At 39.4% G+C, this 27,597-nt stretch overlaps 2 protein-coding genes across 4 annotated transcripts in view; one reads left to right on the forward strand and one right to left on the reverse strand.

The window, feature by feature from the left end:
• LOC144198439 (P2X purinoceptor 3-like) overlaps nt 1-27,597 on the reverse strand; it is a 205,747-nt gene that overhangs the window by 64,102 nt on the left and 114,048 nt on the right. The gene's annotated exons all lie outside the window — the stretch shown is intronic.
• The window catches only part of galnt7 (UDP-N-acetyl-alpha-D-galactosamine: polypeptide N-acetylgalactosaminyltransferase 7), a 79,732-nt gene that overhangs the window by 50,573 nt on the left and 1,562 nt on the right, over nt 1-27,597 (forward strand). The window contains exons 8-14 of one of the 3 annotated variants that reach the window (XR_013326556.1): nt 6,645-6,762; nt 6,846-6,968; nt 8,601-8,716; nt 13,803-13,905; nt 14,022-14,085; nt 17,018-17,146; nt 22,823-22,859. Coding sequence is in view for 2 of the 3 variants with exons in the window: in XM_077718116.1 (XP_077574242.1) it covers nt 6,645-6,762; nt 6,846-6,968; nt 8,601-8,716; nt 13,803-13,905; nt 13,987-14,085; nt 17,018-17,146; nt 22,757-22,853 (785 nt within the window). In the remaining variant the exon portion in view is untranslated. Of the gene's footprint in view, nt 1-6,644; nt 6,763-6,845; nt 6,969-8,600; nt 8,717-13,802; nt 13,906-13,986; nt 14,086-17,017; nt 17,147-22,756; nt 22,860-27,597 lie in introns of those variants that run through there. The other 2 variants (XM_077718116.1, XM_077718117.1) reach the window with 2 other exon arrangements.

Raw genomic sequence — 27,597 nt, forward strand, 5'->3', positions numbered from 1 at the left:
TGTAGAGATGTAGAGATGTAGAGATGTAGAGATGTAGAGATGTAGAGATGTAGAGATGTAGAGATGTAGAGATGTAGAGATGTAGAGATGTAGAGATGTAGAGATGTAGAGATGTAGAGATGTAGAGATGTAGAGATGTAGAGATGTAGAGATGTAGAGATGTAGAGATGTAGAGATGTAGAGATGTAGAGATGTAGAGATGTAGAGATGTAGAGATGTAGAGATGTAGAGATGTAGAGATGTAGAGATGTAGAGATGTAGAGATGTAGAGATGTAGAGATGTAGAGATGTAGAGATGTAGAGATGTAGAGATGTAGAGATGTAGAGATGTAGAGATGTAGAGATGTAGAGATGTAGAGATGTAGAGATGTAGAGATGTAGAGATGTAGAGATGTAGAGATGTAGAGATGTAGAGATGTAGAGATGTAGAGATGTAGAGATGTAGAGATGTAGAGATGTAGAGATGTAGAGATGTAGAGATGTAGAGATGTAGAGATGTAGAGATGTAGAGATGTAGAGATGTAGAGATGTAGAGATGTAGAGATGTAGAGATGTAGAGATGTAGAGATGTAGAGATGTAGAGATGTAGAGATGTAGAGATGTAGAGATGTAGAGATGTAGAGATGTAGAGATGTAGAGATGTAGAGATGTAGAGATGTAGAGATGTAGAGATGTAGAGATGTAGAGATGTAGAGATGTAGAGATGTAGAGATGTAGAGATGTAGAGATGTAGAGATGTAGAGATGTAGAGATGTAGAGATGTAGAGATGTAGAGATGTAGAGATGTAGAGATGTAGAGATGTAGAGATGTAGAGATGTAGAGATGTAGAGATGTAGAGATGTAGAGATGTAGAGATGTAGAGATGTAGAGATGTAGAGATGTAGAGATGTAGAGATGTAGAGATGTAGAGATGTAGAGATGTAGAGATGTAGAGATGTAGAGATGTAGAGATGTAGAGATGTAGAGATGTAGAGATGTAGAGATGTAGAGATGTAGAGATGTAGAGATGTAGAGATGTAGAGATGTAGAGATGTAGAGATGTAGAGATGTAGAGATGTAGAGATGTAGAGATGTAGAGATGTAGAGATGTAGAGATGTAGAGATGTAGAGATGTAGAGATGTAGAGATGTAGAGATGTAGAGATGTAGAGATGTAGAGATGTAGAGATGTAGAGATGTAGAGATGTAGAGATGTAGAGATGTAGAGATGTAGAGATGTAGAGATGTAGAGATGTAGAGATGTAGAGATGTAGAGATGTAGAGATGTAGAGATGTAGAGATGTAGAGATGTAGAGATGTAGAGATGTAGAGATGTAGAGATGTAGAGATGTAGAGATGTAGAGATGTAGAGATGTAGAGATGTAGAGATGTAGAGATGTAGAGATGTAGAGATGTAGAGATGTAGAGATGTAGAGATGTAGAGATGTAGAGATGTAGAGATGTAGAGATGTAGAGATGTAGAGATGTAGAGATGTAGAGATGTAGAGATGTAGAGATGTAGAGATGTAGAGATGTAGAGATGTAGAGATGTAGAGATGTAGAGATGTAGAGATGTAGAGATGTAGAGATGTAGAGATGTAGAGATGTAGAGATGTAGAGATGTAGAGATGTAGAGATGTAGAGATGTAGAGATGTAGAGATGTAGAGATGTAGAGATGTAGAGATGTAGAGATGTAGAGATGTAGAGATGTAGAGATGTAGAGATGTAGAGATGTAGAGATGTAGAGATGTAGAGATGTAGAGATGTAGAGATGTAGAGATGTAGAGATGTAGAGATGTAGAGATGTAGAGATGTAGAGATGTAGAGATGTAGAGATGTAGAGATGTAGAGATGTAGAGATGTAGAGATGTAGAGATGTAGAGATGTAGAGATGTAGAGATGTAGAGATGTAGAGATGTAGAGATGTAGAGATGTAGAGATGTAGAGATGTAGAGATGTAGAGATGTAGAGATGTAGAGATGTAGAGATGTAGAGATGTAGAGATGTAGAGATGTAGAGATGTAGAGATGTAGAGATGTAGAGATGTAGAGATGTAGAGATGTAGAGATGTAGAGATGTAGAGATGTAGAGATGTAGAGATGTAGAGATGTAGAGATGTAGAGATGTAGAGATGTAGAGATGTAGAGATGTAGAGATGTAGAGATGTAGAGATGTAGAGATGTAGAGATGTAGAGATGTAGAGATGTAGAGATGTAGAGATGTAGAGATGTAGAGATGTAGAGATGTAGAGATGTAGAGATGTAGAGATGTAGAGATGTAGAGATGTAGAGATGTAGAGATGTAGAGATGTAGAGATGTAGAGATGTAGAGATGTAGAGATGTAGAGATGTAGAGATGTAGAGATGTAGAGATGTAGAGATGTAGAGATGTAGAGATGTAGAGATGTAGAGATATATATATAGATATATATAGATATATATAGATATATATAGATATATATAGATATATATAGATATATATAGATATATATAGATATATATAGATATATATAGATATATATAGATATATATAGATATATATAGATATATATAGATATATATAGATATATATAGATATATATAGATATATATAGATATATACACACACACACATACACACTGACACACATACATACTTACATCCACATATACATACATACACATATACACATACACACATACACATACACGTATACACATACACATATACATACATACATACATATACACATACACAAATACACACACGTATACACATACACGTATACACGTATACATACATGTATACACATATACATACACGTATACACAAATACATATATACATACACATATACACATATACATATATACATACACATATACATATATACATACATATATACATACACATATACACCTATACATATATACATACACATATACACATATACATATATACATACACACACATACATATACACATACACATACATATACACATACATACACACATACATACACACATACATACACACATACATATACACATACATACACATATACATACACACATACATACACACATACATACACACATACATACACACATACATACACACATACATACACACATACATACACACATACATACACACATACATACACACGTACATACACACATACATATACACGTACATATACACATACATATACACGTACATATACACATACATATACACGTACATATACACATACATATACACATACATATACACATACATATACACATACATATACACATACATATACACATACATACACACACACATATACACATACATACACACACACATATACTCATACATACACACACGCATATACACATACATACACACACATATACACATACATACACACGGCCTTAAAATCAAGTGGGTATGGGATGTTGTTTAACATAGCTAGATTTTTCCAGTTGTAGTTTGGGAGCCTTGTAAAATATCTATATCTCAGGATGTCGGGATACCATGGCGGTGGTTCAGTGTCTTTGGCATAGGTCAATTGGCATGGGATACACTGGTGGGGTACCTGTGGAAATGGGTATCCAACTACACACAACAACTTTTATTCACACGACTCAGTTTCTTCTGGAATGCCATGAAATTTTACCACATATTTTGTTCATAGTAGTTCCTTGGATTGTTCTTCTCATACCACTTCACTCTTCTCTGTGGCAGGAGCATGGCATTGTCTCGTTTTCCAACTCGAGTCTCTGTGGGCGGGGCATTCAGACACCCCCGGGCTGCCACTGACAGTACATCCACTGTGATGAGGATGGCAACAGCTTTGATTTTGGCTTCTTTGCGGGGTTGCATAGTTAAGGAGTGATCTCTTCCCCGGAGATTCACAGGATAGTTCTTACTCAGGACGAATTTTGCTTCATGGTTTCGTCATTTTTCATCTTTTGTTTTAGTTTTCCTTGACTTCTTCAAAAGCTCCATGTGTCTTCCTGCTTCTATCACAGTGATCCATTCTTTTCCTGGTACCAATCCTGGTACTTTGTCTTTGATGACTGATTTATCTGCTCCAATATCGCATAAGAATTTTACTGGTGTTTGTCTTTGTCCCACCAGCAAGGTGTAGTATGGTTTGATGTCTGTGTCCCAGCGGGTGGACATGTGTTCGGTTAAGTCTAACACTTATGCTGGCAAGCAGGGGGGTTCTTCTTCCTCCCCATCGCTTTCTTCAGTTTCCTCTTCTGTGTTAGGCTTCCATTTTTCTTTCCTCTGGCGTCATTCTTGATGTTGATGTTCAGGGTTGAACGGTGAGGGTCTCTTGTTCCCCTTGGGTGGACTTCTGCAGTCTCGAGCAAAGTGTCATTTCTTTCCACAGTTGTAACACTTGTCATCTGAGTTTGCTCTTCTTGGTGGGCCAGGTCTTCCTCTGCCTCTTCCACGTCCTCGTTGGTAGAATACTTCTGATGACCCTTGGTTCACCAATGATGCCATGGCTTGGGTCAGAGTATTATCTCCTGAGCTTACCTGTTTTTAGTTGTGTCTCTCCTCGGCATATATCACCCACTCCATTAGATGATTCATTGGCATGGTACGGTATGTGACACAGTACCCTTTGGTTTGGGGGCTGGATCCCTTCCAGGAACCGTTGTCTCTATTGGGCTTGGTACGCCCCCTGATCATTTTGGTCTTCTATAATCCCGCTGTGGATTTTGAACACTTCTTCAAATCTTGCTCGGAATTCATATACTCCTGGTTCCTGTCTTGAGGCCATAATTTTATCATAGCATGGTGATGAGCGCCACATGTCTCGCACTCGTTTCAGGACTCTCTCCACCAGCTGCGTTAGGTCTTGTGACTTGTCGGGGTGGACTCTTCCTTGGTTGTCCCAGACTCATGGTGAACGCTCTTCTTGTCTCAGCTCCATTCAGGTGGAAACTTTGTCTCAGCTGTTCAAAATTATTGGAGCATTCAGTTGGGTTCTTCCTTTGGTCCCTTGCATGCTTCGGTGCATTCGGACTTGGTCCATGGACGGTGAACGAGAATGGTTTCATTGTGATTTCCGTTCACTTGGAAGTGTGGGCTTACCACTTCAACCATGGGATATATCTAACTTGGTGGTGCCAATGGTGGTGGGTCAGAGCAAGGTCCTTGAAATGTCATCAAAGGATAGAGTTGTCCTTCTCCCCTTCTTTGTGTCCACTCGTCTGCAATTTGGCGACCCCTGCTGGTCCTGCAGTGGCATATGCAGGCTCTGGGTCTCCTTTTATGGTTCCATCCTGTGGTGGGTGAGGGGCACTGTGTAATCTGAGGGGAGCCTTTTGCGTATCCAATCCAGACCCCCTCCTTGCACAGGGTGTCATTGGCCTGTTGGGTGAGGGGTGGCTGCATCTGTGAAAGGGGGCTGGTTGTACGCTGGGCTTCACACTGTTGTTTTTTCACTGGGCCTAATATCAAAGATGTCATGCTGGCTCCGTGTTCAGCTTTTTAAATTTTCTTCTTAATTCTTTATTTTTCTACCTTCCCAGCTTGATCAATCCACACTTGTCTTCCAACTGCTTACATCTTTTTGGTTTTTTCCCAAGTTTTCACGAAAAAATATGAAATTTTGGGTTTGCTTCGGTCTCGGGCAGGGCAGGGCCAAAAATTAATACGCGCTGCCCGGTTCAGCTCGGGCCATATTTTTTTCTGCCCGAGCTCACCTCTACAGTGTGGCCTCCCACATTCCAAAAACATGCATAATAGGCTAAGTGGACAATCTAAATTTCTCCTTGGCATGAGTATTAGTGTGAATGGTTGTCTGTCTCGTCATGCCATGTGATCAGGTGGCCACCAATTTAGGGCATTCCCCGCCTCTGCCCTGTAGTCATTTGGCATTGGCCCCAGAAGCCCACAATGATGAATGATCTGAAGACTGGCTAGGCCACTCCAGGACCTTGAAATGCTTCTTCCGAAGCCACTCCTTTGTTGCCCTTGCTGTGTATTTGGGAGTATTGTCATGCTGAAAGACCCAGCTATGTGTTATCTTCAATGTCCTTGCTGATGGAAGGAAATTTTTACTCAAGATATTTCGTTACATGGCCCCCTAGGTATGAGTGTGAGTGTGAATGATTGTCTGTCTCCTCATGCTCTGTGATCAGATGGCCACCAATTCAGGGCGTCCAGAAACCCACCATGATGAATGAATATTAATCCAATTCTGAGTAAATTATGACAATCAATCTGGAGCATGAGGTAAGGATACCTGATAGTAGTCCTTACATAGGTTGTGATTAGTTTGCCTAGTGGAACTTTGACTCCATCTGTCCGCCACCTGCAAATTTACCATATTTTCTCGCATATGAGCCGTATTTGTCACAAAAATAATGACTGAACCAAGGGTACAGCTTAAATGTGGACAATACTTACAGGGTTGATAAATTGTAAAATTCAATGATTTTAAGGCAATTTTAAGGGTACGGCTCATACACGGGAAAATGTAGTACTTTACATACAGTATCTGTCGTCAAGAGTGTGATAATGAGGTCAGAATTTGTTGTCAAGAGTGTGATAATGAGGTCAGTATTTGTTGTCAAGAGTGTGATAATGAGGTCAGTATTTGTTGTCAAGAGTGTGATAAAGACCGTTGATTTGAATCAGTTGTTTATTCATATATGTGCCTCTTAATGTATAGGTCTCCAGCTATGGCAGGAGGTCTTTTTGCTATCGAGCGCGACTACTTCTTTGAGTTGGGACTGTATGATCCTGGATTGCAGATATGGGGAGGAGAGAATTTTGAAATATCGTACAAGGTAGGATATTGATACTGGTTCTTGAGTTTGCTAAATTAGCTAAACATGTGCACTATTATTCTAGCATATTCTTGACATTATAGATATGGCAGTGTGGAGGTCAATTGGTCTTTGTCCCATGCTCTCGTGTGGGCCATATATACAGACTTCAGGGATGGCAAGGCAATCCTCCTCCTGCACATGTTGGTTCCTCACCTACGCTAAAGGTACCGGGTGCACAAACTTTCACTTTTTCAAAAATGCCATTGTTGATCAGTACAGTGGTACCTTGAGATACGACCTTAATGTCTAATGACTTCCCACCCTCTGAAAAAAAACACCCCTAAACAGGGTATTACAATGGAATTTTTTTATTGGTTTTAATTCACCATCTACTAATAAAGTAACAAATAACTTATTCTAGAGAGAGAGAGAGAGAGAGAGAGAGAGAGAGAGAGAGAAAGGCATACGACGGATGCGCTTTAAATTTAACGTAAATGAACTTAGATTCCTATACACACTTAAAACGTTTTATTCTTACGTTACACTAAATCAAACCTTGTGCAATAACCAAGGCAAAGAGGTCAATACTCATGTATTCCACCACAGTAGTGTGTGCGTGTGTGTATATACATACATACATATTATCAGTGGGGCTAATAAGCATTTAGTCAACGACCAATTGTGCAAGTTATCCTACTTGAAAAGATTAGAGAGGCCTGTAATTGTCTAATAATCGGACATGGACTTTGTCATCAGCATTGACTCGCCTAATTGTCATCATACCCAGCTGCATATGATGCAATTGATAGTGTTTCTCCATAAGGTGCGCTTTCCCTTTTGGCAAAAGACCCAAATAAGTGATAATTTCAGAATCGTTGGCATTCTGCCGTGATGGATACATCGCAATCGTTAGAGAGCGCGCTGCGAGAGTGTTAGCGAGAGAGAAAGAGACTGTGAGAGAGCACGTGTGCGAGAGAGAGAGAGAGAGAGAGAGAGACTGTGAGAGAGCACGTGTGCAGAGAGAGAGAGAGAGAGAGAGAGAGAGAGAGAGAGAGAGAGAGAGAGAGAGAGAGACTGTGAGAGAGCACGTGTGCGAGAGAGAGAGAGACTGTGAGAGAGCACGCTGTGAGAGAGAGTGAGTTTACGTGCACGATATATATATATATATATATATATATATATATATATATATATATATATATATATATATATATATATATATATATATATATATATATATATTTATATATATACATACATACACACATACACACATACACACATACACATACACACATACACACATACATACATACATACATATACACACACACACACACGCACGCAGCACACACACGCACGCGCACGCACGCACACGCGCGCACGCACACGCACGCACACGCACGCACACGCACGCACACGCACGCACACGCACGCACACGCACGCACATGGACGCACACACATGCACACACACGCACACACACACACATACACACGGGGGCGGGAGTGCGGGGGCGGGAGTGCGGGGGCGGGAGAGTGGGTGCACCAGAGTGGGTGTGTGAGAGCGGTCTCTGGATTATAACCCCAGAGCTGTGAGCCCAATGTCCTAAAGATGCGCCACTTTTATCGCCATGAAATAATTATTGTATATAATATAAATAAATATAAATAATTATTATATAATTATAATTATTATAATTTATATATAGTATTTCATCAAAGCTTTTTGTAATCTGAGTTTTAGTAACGTAAAAGCATTTGAAACTAGATTTGACCCCTATTTGTTCTTTTGTATATGGTATTGTTATTCATTTCTGGTCAGATTTTTTTTTTAAACAAATATATTTTTATACAGAATTATGTTCGTGTTGTGGAGGTATGGTGGGATGAATACAAGGACTATTTCTACGCCAGTCGTCCTGAAACCATAGCCCTTGCCTATGGAGACGTAAGCGGGCTGAAACACTTCAGGTATAGTATAACTCATTTATAACATGTCTGATTATTAGAAAATAAATGTCGCTTTTTAATATCAGTTCTGTCTGTTTAACTTTGTCTCAATTTAGGAAGTTAAAATAAAACCAATGTAAATTAATTTTATTTTTCATTGAAAATAATTCATAACAATAACTCAAACATGCAATATCATTATTGTCATGACCATTATTGTTCCAGGCTAATAATTTGTTTAACTCCTGTTTTCACTTGAAAAACTGTAATTTACTTGATTACAGGTATTATTAGTGCTAACAAAAAAAATCAATTAGTTTCCACATAGCCTCTATTTTCTTTCGTCTCACCGAGCAATGGACTTAATTGAGTACATAAAAGAAAGTTGAAAGGCCACTAACTAGTCTATTTTGTTTTTTTATTCTGAAATTTTACCTAAAGCTTTGACAAAGTGACAAAATGCATGTGTCCAATGATTTGGGTTGTTTTTGGGGGGCAAAACTGCAGTATAATCAATCTGGTAAATGGTTAGCGGGTGGCCTAGGTGCCCCAGTCATTGGCATGGGAACAAAAACACAAGGCAAATGAATGAATGAAATTCAGGGTGATAAGCAGAAAATAAATGAGTGAATGAATGTGGAATGCCGAAGCTTTGTCTAATTCAAGCACTCTCACAGGGCTAAAGTCATTACATTATACACATTCCCAACGTTCATCGTATTAAGTGATTAAATCAATGTTTCCTACATTTATATCACATAGTAATCGGACACTGAGAATTTCTTATTGTAATAGCAGAGCTGCCAATTTCTGTTGACCACATTTCAGGGGTCCCCTTGTCCCATTTCAGAAGTTGTATGTTTTCATCAGGAGTAAAAATGATAGCTCACGACATTTTGGACAAAAATTAATAATTAAAAAGTTACCGAAGAAGCTGAATTTAATTAGATACCAATATGTCTTTCTCAGTTGCTCTGGCCCGGCCCACTTAAAAACCTTCAAACATAGTATAATATTACACCCAAAATGAGCTGTAGATTTTTGCTAAATGTTAGCATAATGTCCTAACGGCTTTCATTTTCATTTTGCGTTTGGTTTATTTATCAAACGGACAATAAATATTAATGAATATCATAACTGTCAACTTTTATCGCGGTTAATGGGGACCGGGCCCCCCGCAATAGCTGTTTCCGCGAAGTAGGCGTGCCCCTTCAAAAATGCTTAAAGAAACGTGTAACAAGTGCACAAAAGCACCACCAAGCAAAACCATCATAGTAGTCTGCAGTTTTTTTGCACGAAAGAAACATCGTTATTTGGAGTTGTGAACATTGTTTTTTTTTTGGGGGGGCGGTGAAGATAGCCTGTAAACAGCCATGACGTCATCAATGTGATTCCTGAACTCTCACCATGTTATTGACCATTTATTTGGCCTTTTTTTGATGCAATTACTAATTCTTATTGAATGTTTTGTTTCCACCTCTTGTAAAATGATGTAATTTATAATTTTATTTTAATATCTTTAAATGTTTTTTTTTTTTCCTGAAAAAAATCTGCAAAGCTCTGAGTCCGCGATAGCTGAAACGCGAAGTAGCGAGGGAACACTGTATTTTATACTTTTTTTTAGACGAACAATGACATAATAATCAGTGGGGTTTATATACAGGAACTAATTTTTAAATGACGTGCAGCTGCGCAAGACCAATAACAAGACGGGAAGGAAAAACAAGAGTAGGGAAACGAAAATCAGAACACCGGGAGAAAGCAATGGAAAAACAATAACAATCTAGTCTTAAAAACTAATTTTGACCATGCTTTATTGATGTAAACCAGTGGTTTTCAAAGTGGGCGGTACCGCCCCTCGGGGGGTGGTGTGAACTTTCAGGGGGGCGCTGACGAATAAACAGGCGAATGGGGGGCGTTGAAATAGTGAAGGGGGCGATGGAGCAATTACAGTAAAATGTGACGTTGGTGTTTGTAGAAAGACCGGAAAAATTGATTGTCTGTAATAAAAAGTCCACAAAAAACAAGCTTTATTGAAACAAGAAACGTTGTCTGCTCGAGCGCTCACGAGCAGCGCGCATATACCGTATATCACTAATTGTCGCGAGTTTATCGTCGATGCAGGCGACTGGGGAAACCACCACCATCCAGTCAGCCGCAGAGGAGCACACAATAGTGCGCCGGCAACGCTTAACCACAGACGTATGCGCACAGCGACCGGCTTAACATCACAGAGCGCGGTGATCTGAGACTGCTCTTGACAAACCTTCATCCTGATGTTGACAGTCTGATTGCAATGCACCAAGCCCACCCATCTCATTAGGCAGGACAGTTGTTAATGGTTACTCGTTCAGTTTTACAATTTATTTCAAGTTCAGTTCAAGGTGTTGTAATTGAAGAATAAATGATAACCATTTTTGTTTAATAAAATTGTTTTTTTTAGTCTTCAAACTGTTTGTGATTGAAGAATCAACCAATTCTTGTGACATTTAGCAATATAGTCGTTCTAGCGTTTTTTGGAAAGGGGTAAAGAGGGGGGCGTTGGCATTTTGGCCCGGCGGTGAAGGGGGCGGTGGCCAAAAAAGTTTGAAAATCACTGATGTAAACGGTACACTCTGATGTAAAGAGTTCGGCGTTCAACATGCTAGGCTCCACTGTCAGTCAGAGTTGTGTATTCCGGGAACGTGCTTCCAGCCTTGGCGAAAGCTTGATCCGTGCTGGCCGACACTTGAGCCCAGTCATCCACAATCCATTGTATCGCGACATGCATCACTCCCAAGCCTATGATTCTCCTTGGTGTTATATCGGCATCAAGAATTCATTCCAAATCATCACGTAACTTGTGCGACGCTGCCTTCCCGATCTACTATGTTGGCCATCCGTTAGAAATTCGTTAGCAAAGCTGTTAAATTGTGTTCGATCCCTGGTTTCAGTCCATTTTCCAAGCATTCACACTCGCATTGTGTTGTCATTCACATCAGGCATTTCCTCTGCTGTTTCTTTGAGTATTACGAGTGATTTCGAGGGTTAAAAGTGCTGCGAGCACACAGAAGTCAAATTCCTTACCACTCTCCTGGGATGTATTGAATCAATTTACCGTAATGCTTGGAATGCGCAGGGAGGCTATTTTTTTGGGTAAACGTCCGCTGTGTTGATCGCAATAAGTAGGGTGCCGGCAAGAAATTAAACCAGTCACACAAGCAGTCAGGGCCATGCATAAAACTGAATTTAGTGCAAAGACAAGGCGCACCGACCGATTCGGTGCATCAATCATTTGAGAGAAAATGTTAGACCATTAGGTGCGACATAAAGGTATAGAAATATGGTAAGTAAACATGCCTGTTTTTGTAAATGCAAACTATCAAATTATTCAATTTGAAAAATTAAAATATTCTATGTTTATGAGAAGTAAATGCCTTTTAATTACATAAATAACTTTTTTTACCCAAAGATTAAGATGTCATGGCCAAGTCGCTTCTAATGTTGAAATATCTAAAACATTTTAATGATTCATATTACGACAATAGTTGTCTCTTTGTAACATGAAATAAAAAGAAAAACATGAAAAGTGTAATTGTGCATTATTTCATAATTACAAATGTACAATCATTTCCTTACTGGGTTCTGAAAGGGAGGGTGTTTTTTTGCACGTAGGCAAATTCAAAAAGGAAGTAACGTAAGCACAACATGGAAAAATACCCATACCTCTATAAGTAGTGTTCACCAAGTCTCGGGGTGCAATAATAGCTCACACATTACGCAGGTATCAAGGTTTATATTTTGACGATCTACCACAAGACCTTCGATCAGCCTTAACTATTGTGGTGTGCTTACATGATTAAAGCTTTGCTCAGAGCATGTACCGTAATTTCACAACTATAAGGCGCACTTAAGTCTTAAATTTTCTCCAAAATAGACAATGTGCTTTATAATCCAGTGTGCCTTATATATGGAAAAAACAGAAAACCAAAAACGAAAAACCACCACTGTCGGATATTTAAAAAATCACAAACGCCTGAACTGAAACAATACTGTTAAATATTCAGATGCCATCTTAGTTTACAAAATCTTCCATCATATAGCTCCTCCCCAACTGCAAGATTTTATACAAAAAATCCAAGACACCAGCAATGGCTGGCTCTAGAGGTGACTGTGTAGTGAGTGTTTCATACCTGGAAGACAATAAGGCGCACTTAAAAGTCTTAAATTTTCTTCAAAATAGACAGTGCGCCTTATAATACAGTGCACCTTAAAATACAGTGTGCCTTGTATATGGAAAAAATGTCTTTCATTGAGGGTGCACCTTATAATGCGGTGCGCCTTATAGTCGTGAAAATACGGAACCTATGGTAACAAGGCGGCGCCCTAAGCGAGCAATAGCAGACACAAGTGAACTCACGTCTGGCCTGTCTGAGCATGTTTAGCTACAGTAAGATGGACGTGCCCCGAGCAAGCAGTCATTCGGAACGTGAGTTTGTTCACCTTTTATGCAAGATACAGTTTATTTTTTCCTTGAAGTCTTTTCGTAGATGTGAAAATACATTTTGTTTAGCGTTTTATCTGTCTTTTTCTTTATTTTGCATTAATCAGCTGCAGTTGTCTTTGCGCCATTCTGTGATATGACGTCATCATATCATCGTCGTCAACTTGCAGTTTTGTGCATGTCGTGTTTTTATGCGCACATAGGCCGTAACCTCGATTCAGTTATCATTTTTTGTCTGAAAAAAAGCGAGTTATATGCGAGTATATACGGTAATCAATTTTAGTTGTGATGTCAACCAGATATGCTTAGTGGGCATTCCCTGATGTTTCGTATCAGGAGAAATCTCTATAAAATAGGGGGGAAAAACCTGCCATATCTGAGTGCCAAGTTCATTTCCGACATTGGAAAATGTTATTACGTCTACCAATTCGTAGCACAATGAAGTATTGGCTATTGGGTCCTGATACTTCACAAATAGTGCTAGTTTAAAGTATGGCACACCCTAACTGATTCATGTACAGAATTGTCGTAATTAGAGAATAATAGATTATCAATTTGAAGCTTAGGTCTGTGTGTGAGGCCATGAAATAAAACTGTGGCTTTGCTGTTAATATTTGTCATTAGGCAAGAACATCGGTGCAAAAGCTTCAAATGGTTCATGGAGGAAATAGCTTATGATGTTCCCTTACATTATCCCCTACCAGCAAAAAATGTTGAATGGGGAGAGGTGAGTAACCAAACCGGCACAACAGAAATGCATTGAATTATTTGAAGGTTAAACCATGTCCATGCATGTTTCTGTGTGAAGATTCGTGGCTTTGAGACAAGTTATTGTATTGACAGTATGGGACACATGAATGGCGGGAATGTGGAAACTGGACCATGCCACAGAATGGGTGGCAATCAGGTAAATAAAACTCTTTTCATTAAACAAGTTTAATTAACTCACTACCATTAAATTGTCAATTAATTGATCAATTAAGACATAAATTAACCGTATTTTCAGGACTAGACCTTCGATCAGCCTTAACTATTGTGGTGTGCTTACATGACTAAAGTTTTGCTCAGAGCATGTACCGTAATTTCACAACTATTGGGCGCACATAAAATTCTTAAATTTTCTCCAAAATAGACAGTGGCGCCTTATAATCCAGTGTGCTTTATATATAGACCGATACTAAAATTGTTATCACGATAAAATAAAATAAAACAGTCGATAGAACAACTACGGAGAGCAGCCCCCGACGCTACTATTTTCCCGTAGAAAAAATACTGCGCAGTGACTGCTGGGATATAGAGTCTTTAACACACCCAGTTCTTCAATACACTCAGTATGACGGCGAGCGCACTAATTTGGTGCTTGCCGTCATTTCAGCTGTATTTACAAAAGAAATCCTGCCGCTATATATATATATATATATATATATATATATATATATATATATATATATATATATATATATATATATATATATATATATATATATATATATATATATATATATATATATATATATATATATATATATATATATATATATATATATATATATATATATATATATATATATATATATATATATATATATATATATATATATATATATATATATATATATATATATATATATATATATATATATATATATATATATATATATATATATATATATATATATATATATATATATATATATATATATATATATATATATATATATATATATATATATATATATATATATATATATATATATATATATATATATATATATATATATATATATATATATATATATATATATATATATATATATATATATATATATATATATATATATATATATATATATATATATATATATATATATATATATATATATATATATATATATATATATATATATATATATATATATATATAATGTGTGTGTGTGTGTGTCTGTGTGTGCGCGTGTGTGCGTGTACGTATACACACACACACATACACACATACACACACACACACGTATATATGTATATATGTATATATATATATATATATATATATATATATATATATATATATATATATATGTATGTATGTATGTATGTATGTATGTATGTATGTATGTATGTATGTATGTCTGTCTGTCTGTCTGTCTGTCTGTCTGTCTGTCTGTCTGTCTGTCTGTCTGTCTGTCTGTCTGTCTGTCTGTCTGTCTGTCTGTCTGTCTGTCTGTCTGTCTGTCTGTCTGTCTGTCTGTCTGTCTGTCTGTCTGTCTGTCTGTCTGTCTGTCTGTCTGTCTGTCTGTCTGTCTGTCTGTCTGTCTGTCTGTCTGTCTGTCTGTCTGTCTGTCTGTCTGTCTGTCAGACAGACAGACAGATAGATGTATATATATTTGTATATATACATATATACATATATATGTATATATATACACGCACACAAACACACACACATACACATACACTGTTGGGTCTACCAGCCAACACTTAAATAAACTCGAACACAGGAACACACACTGAGGCGGATGGAATGAAAGTTAAAGGCCGCGTCTGCAGAGGCGGGGGAGTTGACAATTCAGAGGCCCGAGAGTGTGACTACTCTCCAAGCTCCTCAAGGCTGTTTCCCGCCGAAAAGCTGCTTCAACGGTGGTTCTATTAGAGATAAGACAAGTCATAAAAATGGGAGGCGTTAATACAAATGAAGGAGGTGGAGTGCAGAAGGTGTAGTGCACATTTTAACCAATAGGTGTAAGTTAAATTCTATTCTAGTAACTTTTAATACATCATAGTGAAAAAGGTGCAAGACTAAATATAAGAATACAAATATATTTCACATACACACATACACATACACACATACACATACACACACATACACACGCATACACACACATACACTCACATACACCTACACGCACGCACACACACACACACAGTGGGCGGCTTATATGCGTATTTATACCATAAATACGGTCGTTCCTTTAAGAAGAAATGTAATAATATTTTCCAATGAGTTGGAATTGCGAGTTTCAGCTATGACCACACAACTTGACTTTTCCGGACACTCAGAAAAACTCAAGGAACAAGTCCATGACGGAATACAATTGAAGGCACACAGATCAGCAACTCACCACCTGCCGAAGCTGATCAGCCATGATCCCAGAGAAGAAAGTGCCCACAACACCCATGGCCGCTGTCTCGACTTGAGCGTGCCATTTTTGGGTGGGCTTGGCGCTGTTCTCCCCTGTCGTACCCAGTCGCTGGATCAAATGTATGCCTGCAGCCCGCTAACCTTTTTCCAGATCATATGGATGCAGCGTCGTTCTGGCCAATGAGGTCTCGGGTATTATTAATTGGAAAGCAACTCTATCACGACAGCTTCACAATAAATTACCATATACAAGAAGTGTAATTACGTTTCCGACCATGTTTTACTTTTTGACATTTTGTGATTTGAATTGTTTGTAATAAAGGTTTCCCATCAAAGCTTTTCATAAGCATGTGTTAGTAGAGATAGCACTGTTTTTTAGATTTGAATTTAACATTTTGAGACAGCATTTATTTCTCCCAACTGATTATTGACTGTTAAAATGCAAACACAATCACAATTTAAACGCAAACTTGATATTTAAATTGTTTTGTGTTAATCACAAAAATGTCATTAGTGTCTGGTATTCTAAGCAAAACTCACCTGCTGGGCGAGAGGTGATATATCGTTGTCGTGAGAACAATAGTCAATTATGTACCATTATCTATTCGTTCTATCTTGGCGGGATGTCATTAAAATATATTTCATCGATGTAGATGAATGAAATGTATTAAAATGTTGTTTTGTATGTTTATTTATATAGTTGTTCCGTATAAATGAAGCCAACCAGCTGATGCAGTATGATCAGTGTCTGACAAGAGGAAGTGATAATTCCGCTGTTATCATTACACATTGTGACCAGAACCAGTACCGTGAATGGAGGTATTTCAAGGTGAAACAAACATGCATTTATTATTCCCAGTACATAATTGATTATAAAAAGACAACTTGCTCCAAAATGCATTTTTCAGTGCTGGAAAACCATGCATTATTTTTTTTCAGATTATTTTCAATCAAGTTTGAGTTTGATTTATTTAATAAGGCACAGCACATATTAATTTGCATATTAATATTCATCTTGATGAACATATACATTGGAGCAAATAAGTATTTAATCAACCATCAATTGTGCAAGTTGTTCTACTTGAAAAGAGACGTATAATTGTCAACGTGGGTAAACCTCAACCATGAGAGACAGAATGTGGAAAAAAAAAACAGAAAATCACATTGTTTTAATTTTAAAGAACTAATTTGCAAATCATGGTGGAAATTAAGTACAGTAGTACCCCGAGATACGAGCTTCATGCGTTCCGGGACTGAGCTCGTATTTCAATTTTTTCGTAACTCAAACGAGCGTTTCCCACAGAAATTAAGTGAAACAACTTATTTTGTTCCAACCCTCTAGAAAATTACCAAAAAGGATATTGGATTCCCAAAACTTTTTTATTCGTTCAAATTCACCATTTATTCACAAAGTAACAAATAACTTGTGGTTTAATAGTACTGTAATGTGTTTAATATCATTAAAGTTTGACGGATTCCCCGGAGGGGAGAGAGACAGACAGTGAGAGAGGAGAGTTGGGAGTCAAGAGTGATTCCTAGTTATTTATATTCTTGTAATACATTGATTGTTTTTCCTTTGACAAAAACTTTGGGGCACTGTTATTTGTCGCTCTTTTTGAGAAGTACATACAGAGGGTTTTAGATATATTTAAATGTAGTTGAGATTTTTCAAGCCAGTTATTTACGCTCGTCATTGCAGCTGTGAGTTCATGTGCAGCATGTTTTTTTTTTTTTTTGTTTTTTTTTGCGTGGACAAATAAAGCGGCATCTTCGGCATACATTTGGCAGGTGACAATCAAAGGACAACAGCTTGGACCTACCACTCACTCCTGCGGTGCCCCAAGACTGTTATTCCGTAGAGTACATTTTGGATTTTGTATCCTGAAGCACTGTGACTTTACAGATAATTAAAATTCAATCCAATTTAGCTTGTTTGGTGATAAATTAAAATTAGACAGTTTAATCAGCAGTATCTGGTGGTTGATGGTGTGAAATGCCTTTTTGAGAACAACAATGAGCACATCAATGACCCCGCCTATATCCTGTTTTGACTTTATGTTTTTCTAAAAAGAAACTAACTGCTGTTTCACTAGAATTCTGTTTTCTAAAGCCAAATTGCAGCCTGTTCACGGTGTGTGGACTTCTGTTTATGTGATCCATAATTTCCTCCACTACAATTTTTTCCTAGACTTGAGAGCTGCTGGAAGGGTGCTTATAAGTCTGTAGTTGTTGGTCCTTGCAGGTTTTCTGTTTTAAGGACCGGTGTTGTGACTGAGTACTTCTAGTGTCCAGGAAAGAGACTTTCGTTTATGGATTTGTTTACTGTAGTGGTTAAGAGAGGTTCTTTTTGGTATTTCAGAAATCTTACATCCATATTAAACGCATATTTTGCTTTGGAGCTTTTGAAACCAGACACCGCTTTCTCAACTGGTGACTGCGACACTATGTGCACATTAAGAAATGGGTTTATTGGTGTTCAGTGGATTTGGTGGGTGATATTCTATTTGAGGAATGTTATCTGTCAGTTCTTTAATGGAGTCTATAGAATAATCATTTAAAATCTTAAATACGTCCCTTGGATCATGGATTGTTTTCTACTTCAACTGTAGTTCCTTTATATATATGTGCTTTGAAGTATTTTGTGCCAGTTTTAAAATATTTCTCTAGACCACATTAGTGTTCCCTTTCGTAGTACAGTAATACCTTGATATACGAGTGCCCCAACATACGAGGATTTTGAGATACGAGTACAATTCCGACCAAATATTTACCTTGAGATACTAGACACATTTTGAGATACGAGCATTTAAGACAGCCAGGTGGCCAGGGCGTGAGAGGCCGCTTATGATTTGTCTTTCTCGCTGCATCTCTTTCCCTCATGCAAAGATTTCTACGGGCACTGGGCGTAGCATTGCGTGAATCCGTGTTTTTTTGCACTAGTCAGTGCAGAATTAGGGGAAACACGATCGAAATAATCGAAAAAGAGGAGTAGTGTACGCGTGACTGAGCTGACTCGCCAATACGTATAGAGAAGCAGGAAGTTCGCCTCGAAAGCCGCGGTGGAATATGAACGTGAATCTCTTTGCCTTGGTCATTGCACTTGGTTAAAATTTAGTGTAACGTAAGATTAAAACTTTTTTAAGTGTGTGAATAGGAATATAAGTTAATTTAAGTTAAATTTAAAGAATATTTTACGTTACGAGCTCATCCGTGTAGTTACTCTCTTCCTCCCCTTCTCTCCCAACAACAAACTCCCATTTAAATTTGCAGTTTGAATTTCTTTTATTACTTTGTTTCTTTGGGCGGCCCGGCAGCTGAGTGGTTAGCGCGTCGGCCTCACAGTGGGAGACCTGGTTTCAAATCCATGTCCCTCCACCTTTGCATGTTCTCCCCGGGCCTCTGTGGGTTTTCTCCAGGTACTCCGGTTTCCTGCCACAGAAAGACATGCATGGTAGGCTAACTGGACACTCCAAATTGCCCCTAGGTAAGAGTGTTGGCGTGAATGGTTGTTTGTCTCCCTGTGCCCTGCGATTGGGTTTCCCCCGCCCCTGGCCCGAGGTCAGCTTGGGAAGGTTCCAGCACCCCCCGTGACCCTAGTGAGGATGAAGTGGTTCAGAAAATGAGAAGAATTAGACTGTTTTTGTACATTTCGGTCTGTCATTAATCTTTTTTATTTTAAGTGATATTTTGAGAGCAAGATCTTGTTTTTTCATCAATGCCTTTATGTATGTTTTCGTTGATTCAAGGTGATTTTTTAATGGTTTTGTTGTCCTTTTCTTGTGAATGCAGAAACTATATTGGATAATGGTTATGAAATTATTGCAGCTGTCATTAGAATGGTTATGGTAGAGATAATTGTCCCAATTCATATATTTCAACACCCCTTTCAGATTTTGGATCTCCCTTTTTGGTACACTCATCTACTTTTATACGTTTTTTTGTGTGCATTACTATCTATTTTCAGGAGGCTCTCTTGAGAATAGGATGAAGTTATGGTGTGATAGAACTAGAATCATATTAAATGTTGTGGCGATTTCAACCTTTCTGTTCCTATAGCCAGTGGCCAGCAAGGCAGATAGATGGTGGAACTTTCGACGGCATTACACAGAAGCATGCACGTAGAGTTGTCCAAATTAAAATCCAAAGGTATTTATTAAACAATCCGATTCACTTTCAAATAATGATCGAAGAACTCTGAGCTTTCCGTCATTCCCGGAGGCTTAACTAAAGAACTCCAACCACCGGACATCGGCATCAACCGGACGTTCAAAGCAAAGTTGCCAGCAGCATGGGAATAATGGACTATAGGGGGCGAACACAGCTTTACGAAGGGTGGCAGGCAGCGCTGGGCTAGTTACACCACTATTTGCGAATGGATTGTGGCCGCTTGGGCGAATGTGTCTGCTTGCACTGTTGTTCAAGCTTTTGACAAAGCCGGCATCATTTCTGTCGGGTCACATGGCAATGTGAGTGACTTTGACAATGAAGACAGGGAACCCAGCGTTTTTGATGAATCATTTGGACAATTGCCCAATTCGGACACAGAAAATGAGGACTTTGATGGCTAAATAAAGTACAACCAAACTCCATTTTGCTTCATTACCTTTTCAAAAACGTGTTTTTATCGTGTGTCTTTATGTTTAAGCTGGTGTATGATATATTTTTCGCCATGCCTGGCAGCGTGTTTTGGAGTGGTGTGTCTTGTGTGGGTCAAATACAGAAATAGCACTCGATACTGACACTGCACCTTTAAATGTGGTGCGCCATATAGTCGTGAAAATATGGTACGCCATATAGTCGTGAAAATACAGTGCACCATGTAGTCGTAAAAATACTGTAAATACTTGAAAAAAATGTCAATATGGCTGTAGAGAATATTACACACACTGAAAAAAAATAAATAAATAACTTCATCACAAACAAAGGTCAGAGGCACACAAATCAGGAATTCACCTCCAGCTGGAAGTTGCTCTATCTTGGTCCCAGATAAAGATTAAAAAGTCATGCACATATTATGTTAGTGGGCTCTGACATACATTTTCGGATTTTGGAGGGGCTGCCGTGTCCTGTCGGACCCCTTCATCGGCTACCTACAGTGTGCTAACCTTAACCACAATACAGGAAGTTTATTTACATCTTGGGAAGTTTGATTAAGTTTCATGCTTTTTAACTTCAATTTGGATTTTGTATCTTGAAACAAAAGGCCTCCCGTTGAGGCTTTTCATAACCAGAATATTTTGTTTGTAGCATGCATAAATAGAGGCACCACTGTTTTGCAGTTAGAAAGTGTGTAGTCTCGCATAGCCACAACCTCCCAAACAAATTACAGCCAAACTGTTGAAAATTAGGGTCTACCTGGATACCATAACTCAAATGTGGCCCAAGGAAACCATGCTCAATTTAAATTCTTCGTTTTTCTAATGAGAAACCTGAGGTGTGCCATAAAACATTAAAATGGGCTGAAATGCATGAGACACGCTGAGAATCATGTGGATAAAACCTCAAACAAAACCCAACCTTAATTAATTTTAGAATATATAATTGTTTTAGTCCTCTGAACTAGGTGAGTTAAAAAAACAATCTTAATAGTTTTCATGTTGATATGTAGAAAACAAATTCGGCACTCAAATCTGGCATCTTTTTTTTTACCATTTCGTATTTATTACCCGCAAAACGATGCGTCAGGGAATGCCCACATTTTTTCTGGATAGTAAAGATTTATCTCAAAGAGGATTGATGATCTTGTCTTGCTTTCTAGTGCCATGCTAGCTCGTACATGTGCACAGACTGACCGAATGACCACACAGCATCATATTTTTTGAATAATCTAATTTAATTATTAACCCTTTTCTGTCATTTTAATGATCTTTTCGTTTCTGGTATCGTTTTGAAATAATTTGCTGTGGTATTTTCTCACACCTTCAAAAAAGTAAAACAAAACCAACAGAACAATAAAATTGTGTAGAGTTTTGGAAAATGTTAACATGTGAATCAATAGTTGTTGAAGTATCAGGTAATGCCCACTTTTTTAATAGATTGTAGTTGTGACATCACATTTAGAATTGATCATCTCTAGCTTTCTATATGTGCGCTATATAGCACACTGACAGAATGGCAACAAGAAAATAGGAAACCTATTGCATCCTAGCAAACAGTAAATATTTACAGCTCATTCTGGGTGTGTGACATCATTTTCTGTTAGATGGTTTTAGTGATAAGAGCCAAGGCATCTGCGAGAGGAAAACTATTTAGGATTTTATTTTATTCTTATTGAGCCTTTTCTGTAATTTTTACATTTGGATTTTGGTAAATAAAAAGTAGACTGACATTACTTAAGCATTTCATAGCAGCTTGAAAGATGTGAATCAGTTAAAACTGGTCATGTTTTCTTTCATATAAATGACAGCTAAACTAATTGCAATCACCTTCCAATGTCCAGTTTTTCCAAAGTCTCCAGCCTTGGGCAACTCATGTTTCTCGATGTCATTTTCTTCTATGCTTTCAGGATCTCCATCGCTTCACTCATGTACCAACAGGTAAATATTTGCTGTATATTGTACTTGCTTTCATTTGAATGAGTTTTGTCATCAACACTCATAATTTTCTTTTTGTAATACCGATCTCGTTTTACTTATCGGCTCTAATCCAGATTGTATCGGTCCCTGGTAGCAGACTAAAATGTCATATTGTCATGCTTTGAGCATGACATGCATGTGCATGCTCATTCCCTTTCGACATGTCCTCCTTTTCCACTATATAAATACAGCATGTCAGCAAGCAATGTACCCAGACCGTCAAACTGTCTGCATCATACAGCGACATCTACAGAAGTTTGAGTTTAAAGCACTGTGTCGACTGTGAGGAAGATTTTAGACTATGTGAGTAAATATGTGCTGTGTTGCATTTGTACGGCTTATTATTGGATTGGATTGGATAACTTTATTCATCCCGTATTCGGGAAATTACATTGTGGCAGTAGCAAGAGGGTAAATAGACAGAACTGCAAAGCAGAAGCACAAAGCAAATCAAAGTAAATGGAATCATCAAATGATTAAAACATAAAAGCAGCAAAACACAAAACGAACAAGAGTGGACAGAGCTACCGTGGCCGCCGGCTGCCGCTTAAACAGCGCCATCTTGGTTGCGGTAACTGAATCGGACTCAAAAAAAACCTTGTAAAGTTGGACAAAACTGGAACCACACACAGGAAGTCTTCCACGAGATGGGGAACTTCTGCAGACTGTGACCGAGGTGGAGAATATGCAGTCGCTCTTGCAAGCTTATCCGCACAGTTACTCAGTAGTCTGAAGCTGAAAACAAAAAAAACAAAAAAAAACAGCAGCAGGACAGAACACCTCGACTCCGTTGCTGGTGGGTGCCAACAGCTCTTCCATCCCATCCCACGATGGAATGGTTGGTCAGAAGCGTTGCCTCTTCTCCCAGCACATTTGTCCAGCTCCAGACCTCCGGCGGTACCGAGGTGTTGCTCCTTCTTCTGCGTATTGTAACAGCTCGTTCCATGTGTGTGACAGCGTAGGCATGGCTGGCTGGTTCCCAGAAAAAAAAAGAAGTGGCCGAAAGATGCCAGGCTAACAGAACAAGGAAAGTTGTAAAAACATCAAAGTAAAAAGTATAAAGTACAAAGTAAAGTAAAAAGGAATGTATTAGGGAATATTAAAATGTCATTTAAAAAAGGATAGAAGGGCTGTAGAACATGGAAAAACATAAGAATCTGACACCCTTGATGCAGAGCCACTGCCACAGGCTCCCGCTTGAACGGCGCCAACTTGGAAAACTTAATATAACTTATAACTTAATAAGGCTAATTGCAATCATTTCTAAGGGGAGCAATTGGCCCAGGTTGACAGGCATGCTTATGGAAAACTTGGAGTTTTCTATCAGCCTAGCATGCATGCTTTGTGGGTTATGAGTGGAAACTGTAGTACCCTCTCTCTGTCAACTATCCGGTTGGGAAAGAGCCTGAGCTAGTGCATGAAGTTGAGAAATTCCGGCTTGGCATAGTCGGGCTCACCTCTACGCACAGCTTGGGTTCTGGTACCACTCCTCTCGAGGGGGGTTGGACACTCTTCCACTCTGGATTTACCCACGGTTAGTGGCGCCGAGCGGGTGTGGGCATATTTGTTGCCCCTCCTGGTCAGTGCCTGTATGTTGGGGTTAACCCCGGTGGACGAGAGACCTGACTGTTGTTTGTGCATATGCACCAAACAGCAGTTCAGTGTACCCACCCTTTTTGGAGTCCTTAGAGGGGGTGCTGGAGAGTGCCCCCTTTTCTGCTGGGGCACTTCAATGCTCATGTGGGCAATGACAGTGAGACCTGGAGAGGAGTGATTGGGAAAACCGGACACCCTGCAGGAACTCACTTCAGCCGTTTGTATCCGGGATATACTCTTTCGGTCATGACCCACAGCTTGTAAAGCAGGAAAAAGCTAGGTAAAAGCAGGAATGTAGATTGTCTAGTAAATAGAAAGCTTTGCCTTTTTGGCTAAGGGCCTTCACCATGACAGACCGATGCAGAGTCTGCATTCCTCCCTGAGTTGACCCTCACCAGTTTACTTATAGAGCAAATAGGTCCCCTGAGGATGCTAACGCCATTGCTTTACACACGGCACTGAGCCACCTGGAGCACCATGGGAATATTGTGAGGATGCTTTTCATTGATTATAGCTCAGCCTTCAAAACTATAATACCGGCTTCTGGTAACCTTCTATAGAGCCATCGTGAAGAGCATCCTGGCATACTGCATCACAGTGTGGGACGCTGGAAGCACAGCAGCAGACAAAAAGGCCATGCAGAGTGATTAACACTGACCAGAAGATGGTTGGCTGCTCTCTGCCCCTACTGGTAGATATTGTAAGCCCTCGTTACCTCAGCAGAGCCAGGAATATTGTTGGGGACCCATACCACCCTGGTCACAACCTGTTCCAGCTGCTTCCCTCTGACAGACGCTACAGGTCTCACAAAGTACGGACAAATAGGCTTAAGGACAGTTTTTCCCACATCCCTCAGGAGTCTAATCTTGCGGTAGCACGACACCAATCCCTTCTGTGTAATAACTTCGGGGTGAGGTAATATGAAAAGACATTGGGCGGTGATCTGCCTCCTATTGGCTAACTGAAGATAAGTGAGACAGTGAGAGGTAAGTGATCCGCTCGGGGCTGATGCGATGTAGATATCGCGGCAGAATGCCAACAAGTCTGAAATTATCACTTATTTATTAGGCCTTTTGCCAGGAAAACACACCTTATGCAGAAGCACTACCAAATTCGTCATACGGAGCTGGGTATGATAACAATTAGGCTTTTGTCCAGTCAATGATGATGACAAAGCCTATGTCCGATTATTATACTATCCCAACTATACACCGTGTTGATGGTGCACTGCTTTCCCTCTTCAAATGTTGGAGGGTGGAGCAAAATTTCCTCTAAGCCTTCCTGAAGACATTCTTCATGTCCTCACCGACTTCCTCCCATGTCCAGGTTTTTCTTTCAGAGACTACCAGCTGCCGCTGGAATCGCACTAGCCATAAAGTCCCCCGAGGACTTCTTCATCAGCTTGACGGCATCCCTTACCGCCGGTGTCCACCAGCGAGTTCTAGGATTTCCGCCACAATAGCCACTGACCACCTTGTGGCCGCACCTCCATTGAGCCGGTTTAGCAATAGAAGCACGAAACATGGTCCACTCGGACTCAGTGTCCCTCACCTCTCCCAGATATGAGAGAAGATCTGTCAGAAGTGAGAGGTGAAACTCATGATGTGGGACTCTGCCAGGTTTGCCTCACAACATTTTTGGGTCTGCTGAGCCGGGCCAGCATAATTTAATTGAATTTTGTCCCCCACTATTGGAGCCAATTCATCACCAGATTGTGTTCGGTTGACAGCTCTGCCTCTCTCCCTTTATGTCCAAGGAATGCGGACGCAAATCCGATGACACGACGACAAAGTCAATCATCAAATTGCAGAGTAGGGTGTGTTAGTGTGAAGTGGTATTCATTATCTTCAATCCACACCGCGTGCAGAAGTCCAACAATAGAACACCTTTTGGGTCCTAATCAGAGGTGCAGTTCTTCCAATTTCCCTATTGGTCTCACTGTCATTGCGCCTCTCACTGTGAGTGACTGCAGAGTGGAAGAGTGTCCTGCCCCAGTTGAGAGGAAGGGCACCAGAGCCCGAACTGTGTGTAGAGATGAACTTGTTTCTAAGTGTTTCGCTGAGCCTGCAGCAGAACGGGACAGTATTTTATCCTAAAACTGACAATTCCTCAGGAATTTGCAAACTCTGGGACTCCTAACAACCTCCCCTAAACTCCGGAAATCAAAAAAATATATATTTTTTTAAAGCAAGAACTTTGGAAAAGTACCAAATTTCCATTTTAAATGGGTCGAAATTAACACCATCGCTACGGCCTCCGCATCTTCCGCATTTGATTCAACTGCATGCACTATAATGGTTGAATTCAGTAACGCGAGTGGATTGTGAATCATTCGAGTTTACAAGTTCTGGCGAATGATTCGTCTTGTCCAACTTCTGTTGCTTCTTCTTCCCTCACTTTTTTCCAGCTCCAAATTTCCAGTGGTATTGAGGTGTTGCTCCTTCTGCTGCGTATTGTAACAACTTGTCCCATGTGTATGACTGCGTAGGCATGGCTGAATGGTTAAAAAAAAGATGTGGCAGAAAGAAGCCAGGCTAACAGAACAAGGAAAATTGTACATTAGAGTAAAAAGTATAAAGTACAAAGTAAAGTGAAACGGAATGTATTACGAAATATTAAAATGGCTTCTTCCTCTTCAGCCTCCTTCTTGTTGAATTCATCGTGTATTGCCGAGCGTTGCAATAGCTCCCGCGCCATTGAGAGTTAATTTTGGTCCCCCTCGACCAACTCGTCAACGTCCTCCTGACTGACTGCAAGCTCCATCGCCTGCCCCTGCGACACATTTTCGCCCAGCGTAGGCTGTGGTTCAAGTTGAGCCTCGACTGTGAGTTCTTTGAAGTCACTCAGTGGCCAACGCTCCCTTCAAGAAAAACTCCAAACTCAGAACGACCAAGAAAAAACAAAGAAAGACGATCTTGAAACATGAATAGTTTGTCGACTGCGAGTGCACCAAAGGCGCTCGGCCAACCACAGCTTCTTCCAAGCATAAGTTTAAGCAGTCAACGGTAGTCAAAGAAACATGGAGGGTTGTTGTGAGACAACCAATAAGATCCCAGTAGAGTGTAGCAAGGTTCTCTAAAGTGAGAATCAATGTATTCGCGAACATATT

Source organism: Stigmatopora nigra, chromosome 6 (genome assembly GCF_051989575.1).
Source record: "Stigmatopora nigra isolate UIUO_SnigA chromosome 6, RoL_Snig_1.1, whole genome shotgun sequence".
Lineage (NCBI taxonomy): Eukaryota > Metazoa > Chordata > Actinopteri > Syngnathiformes > Syngnathidae > Stigmatopora > Stigmatopora nigra.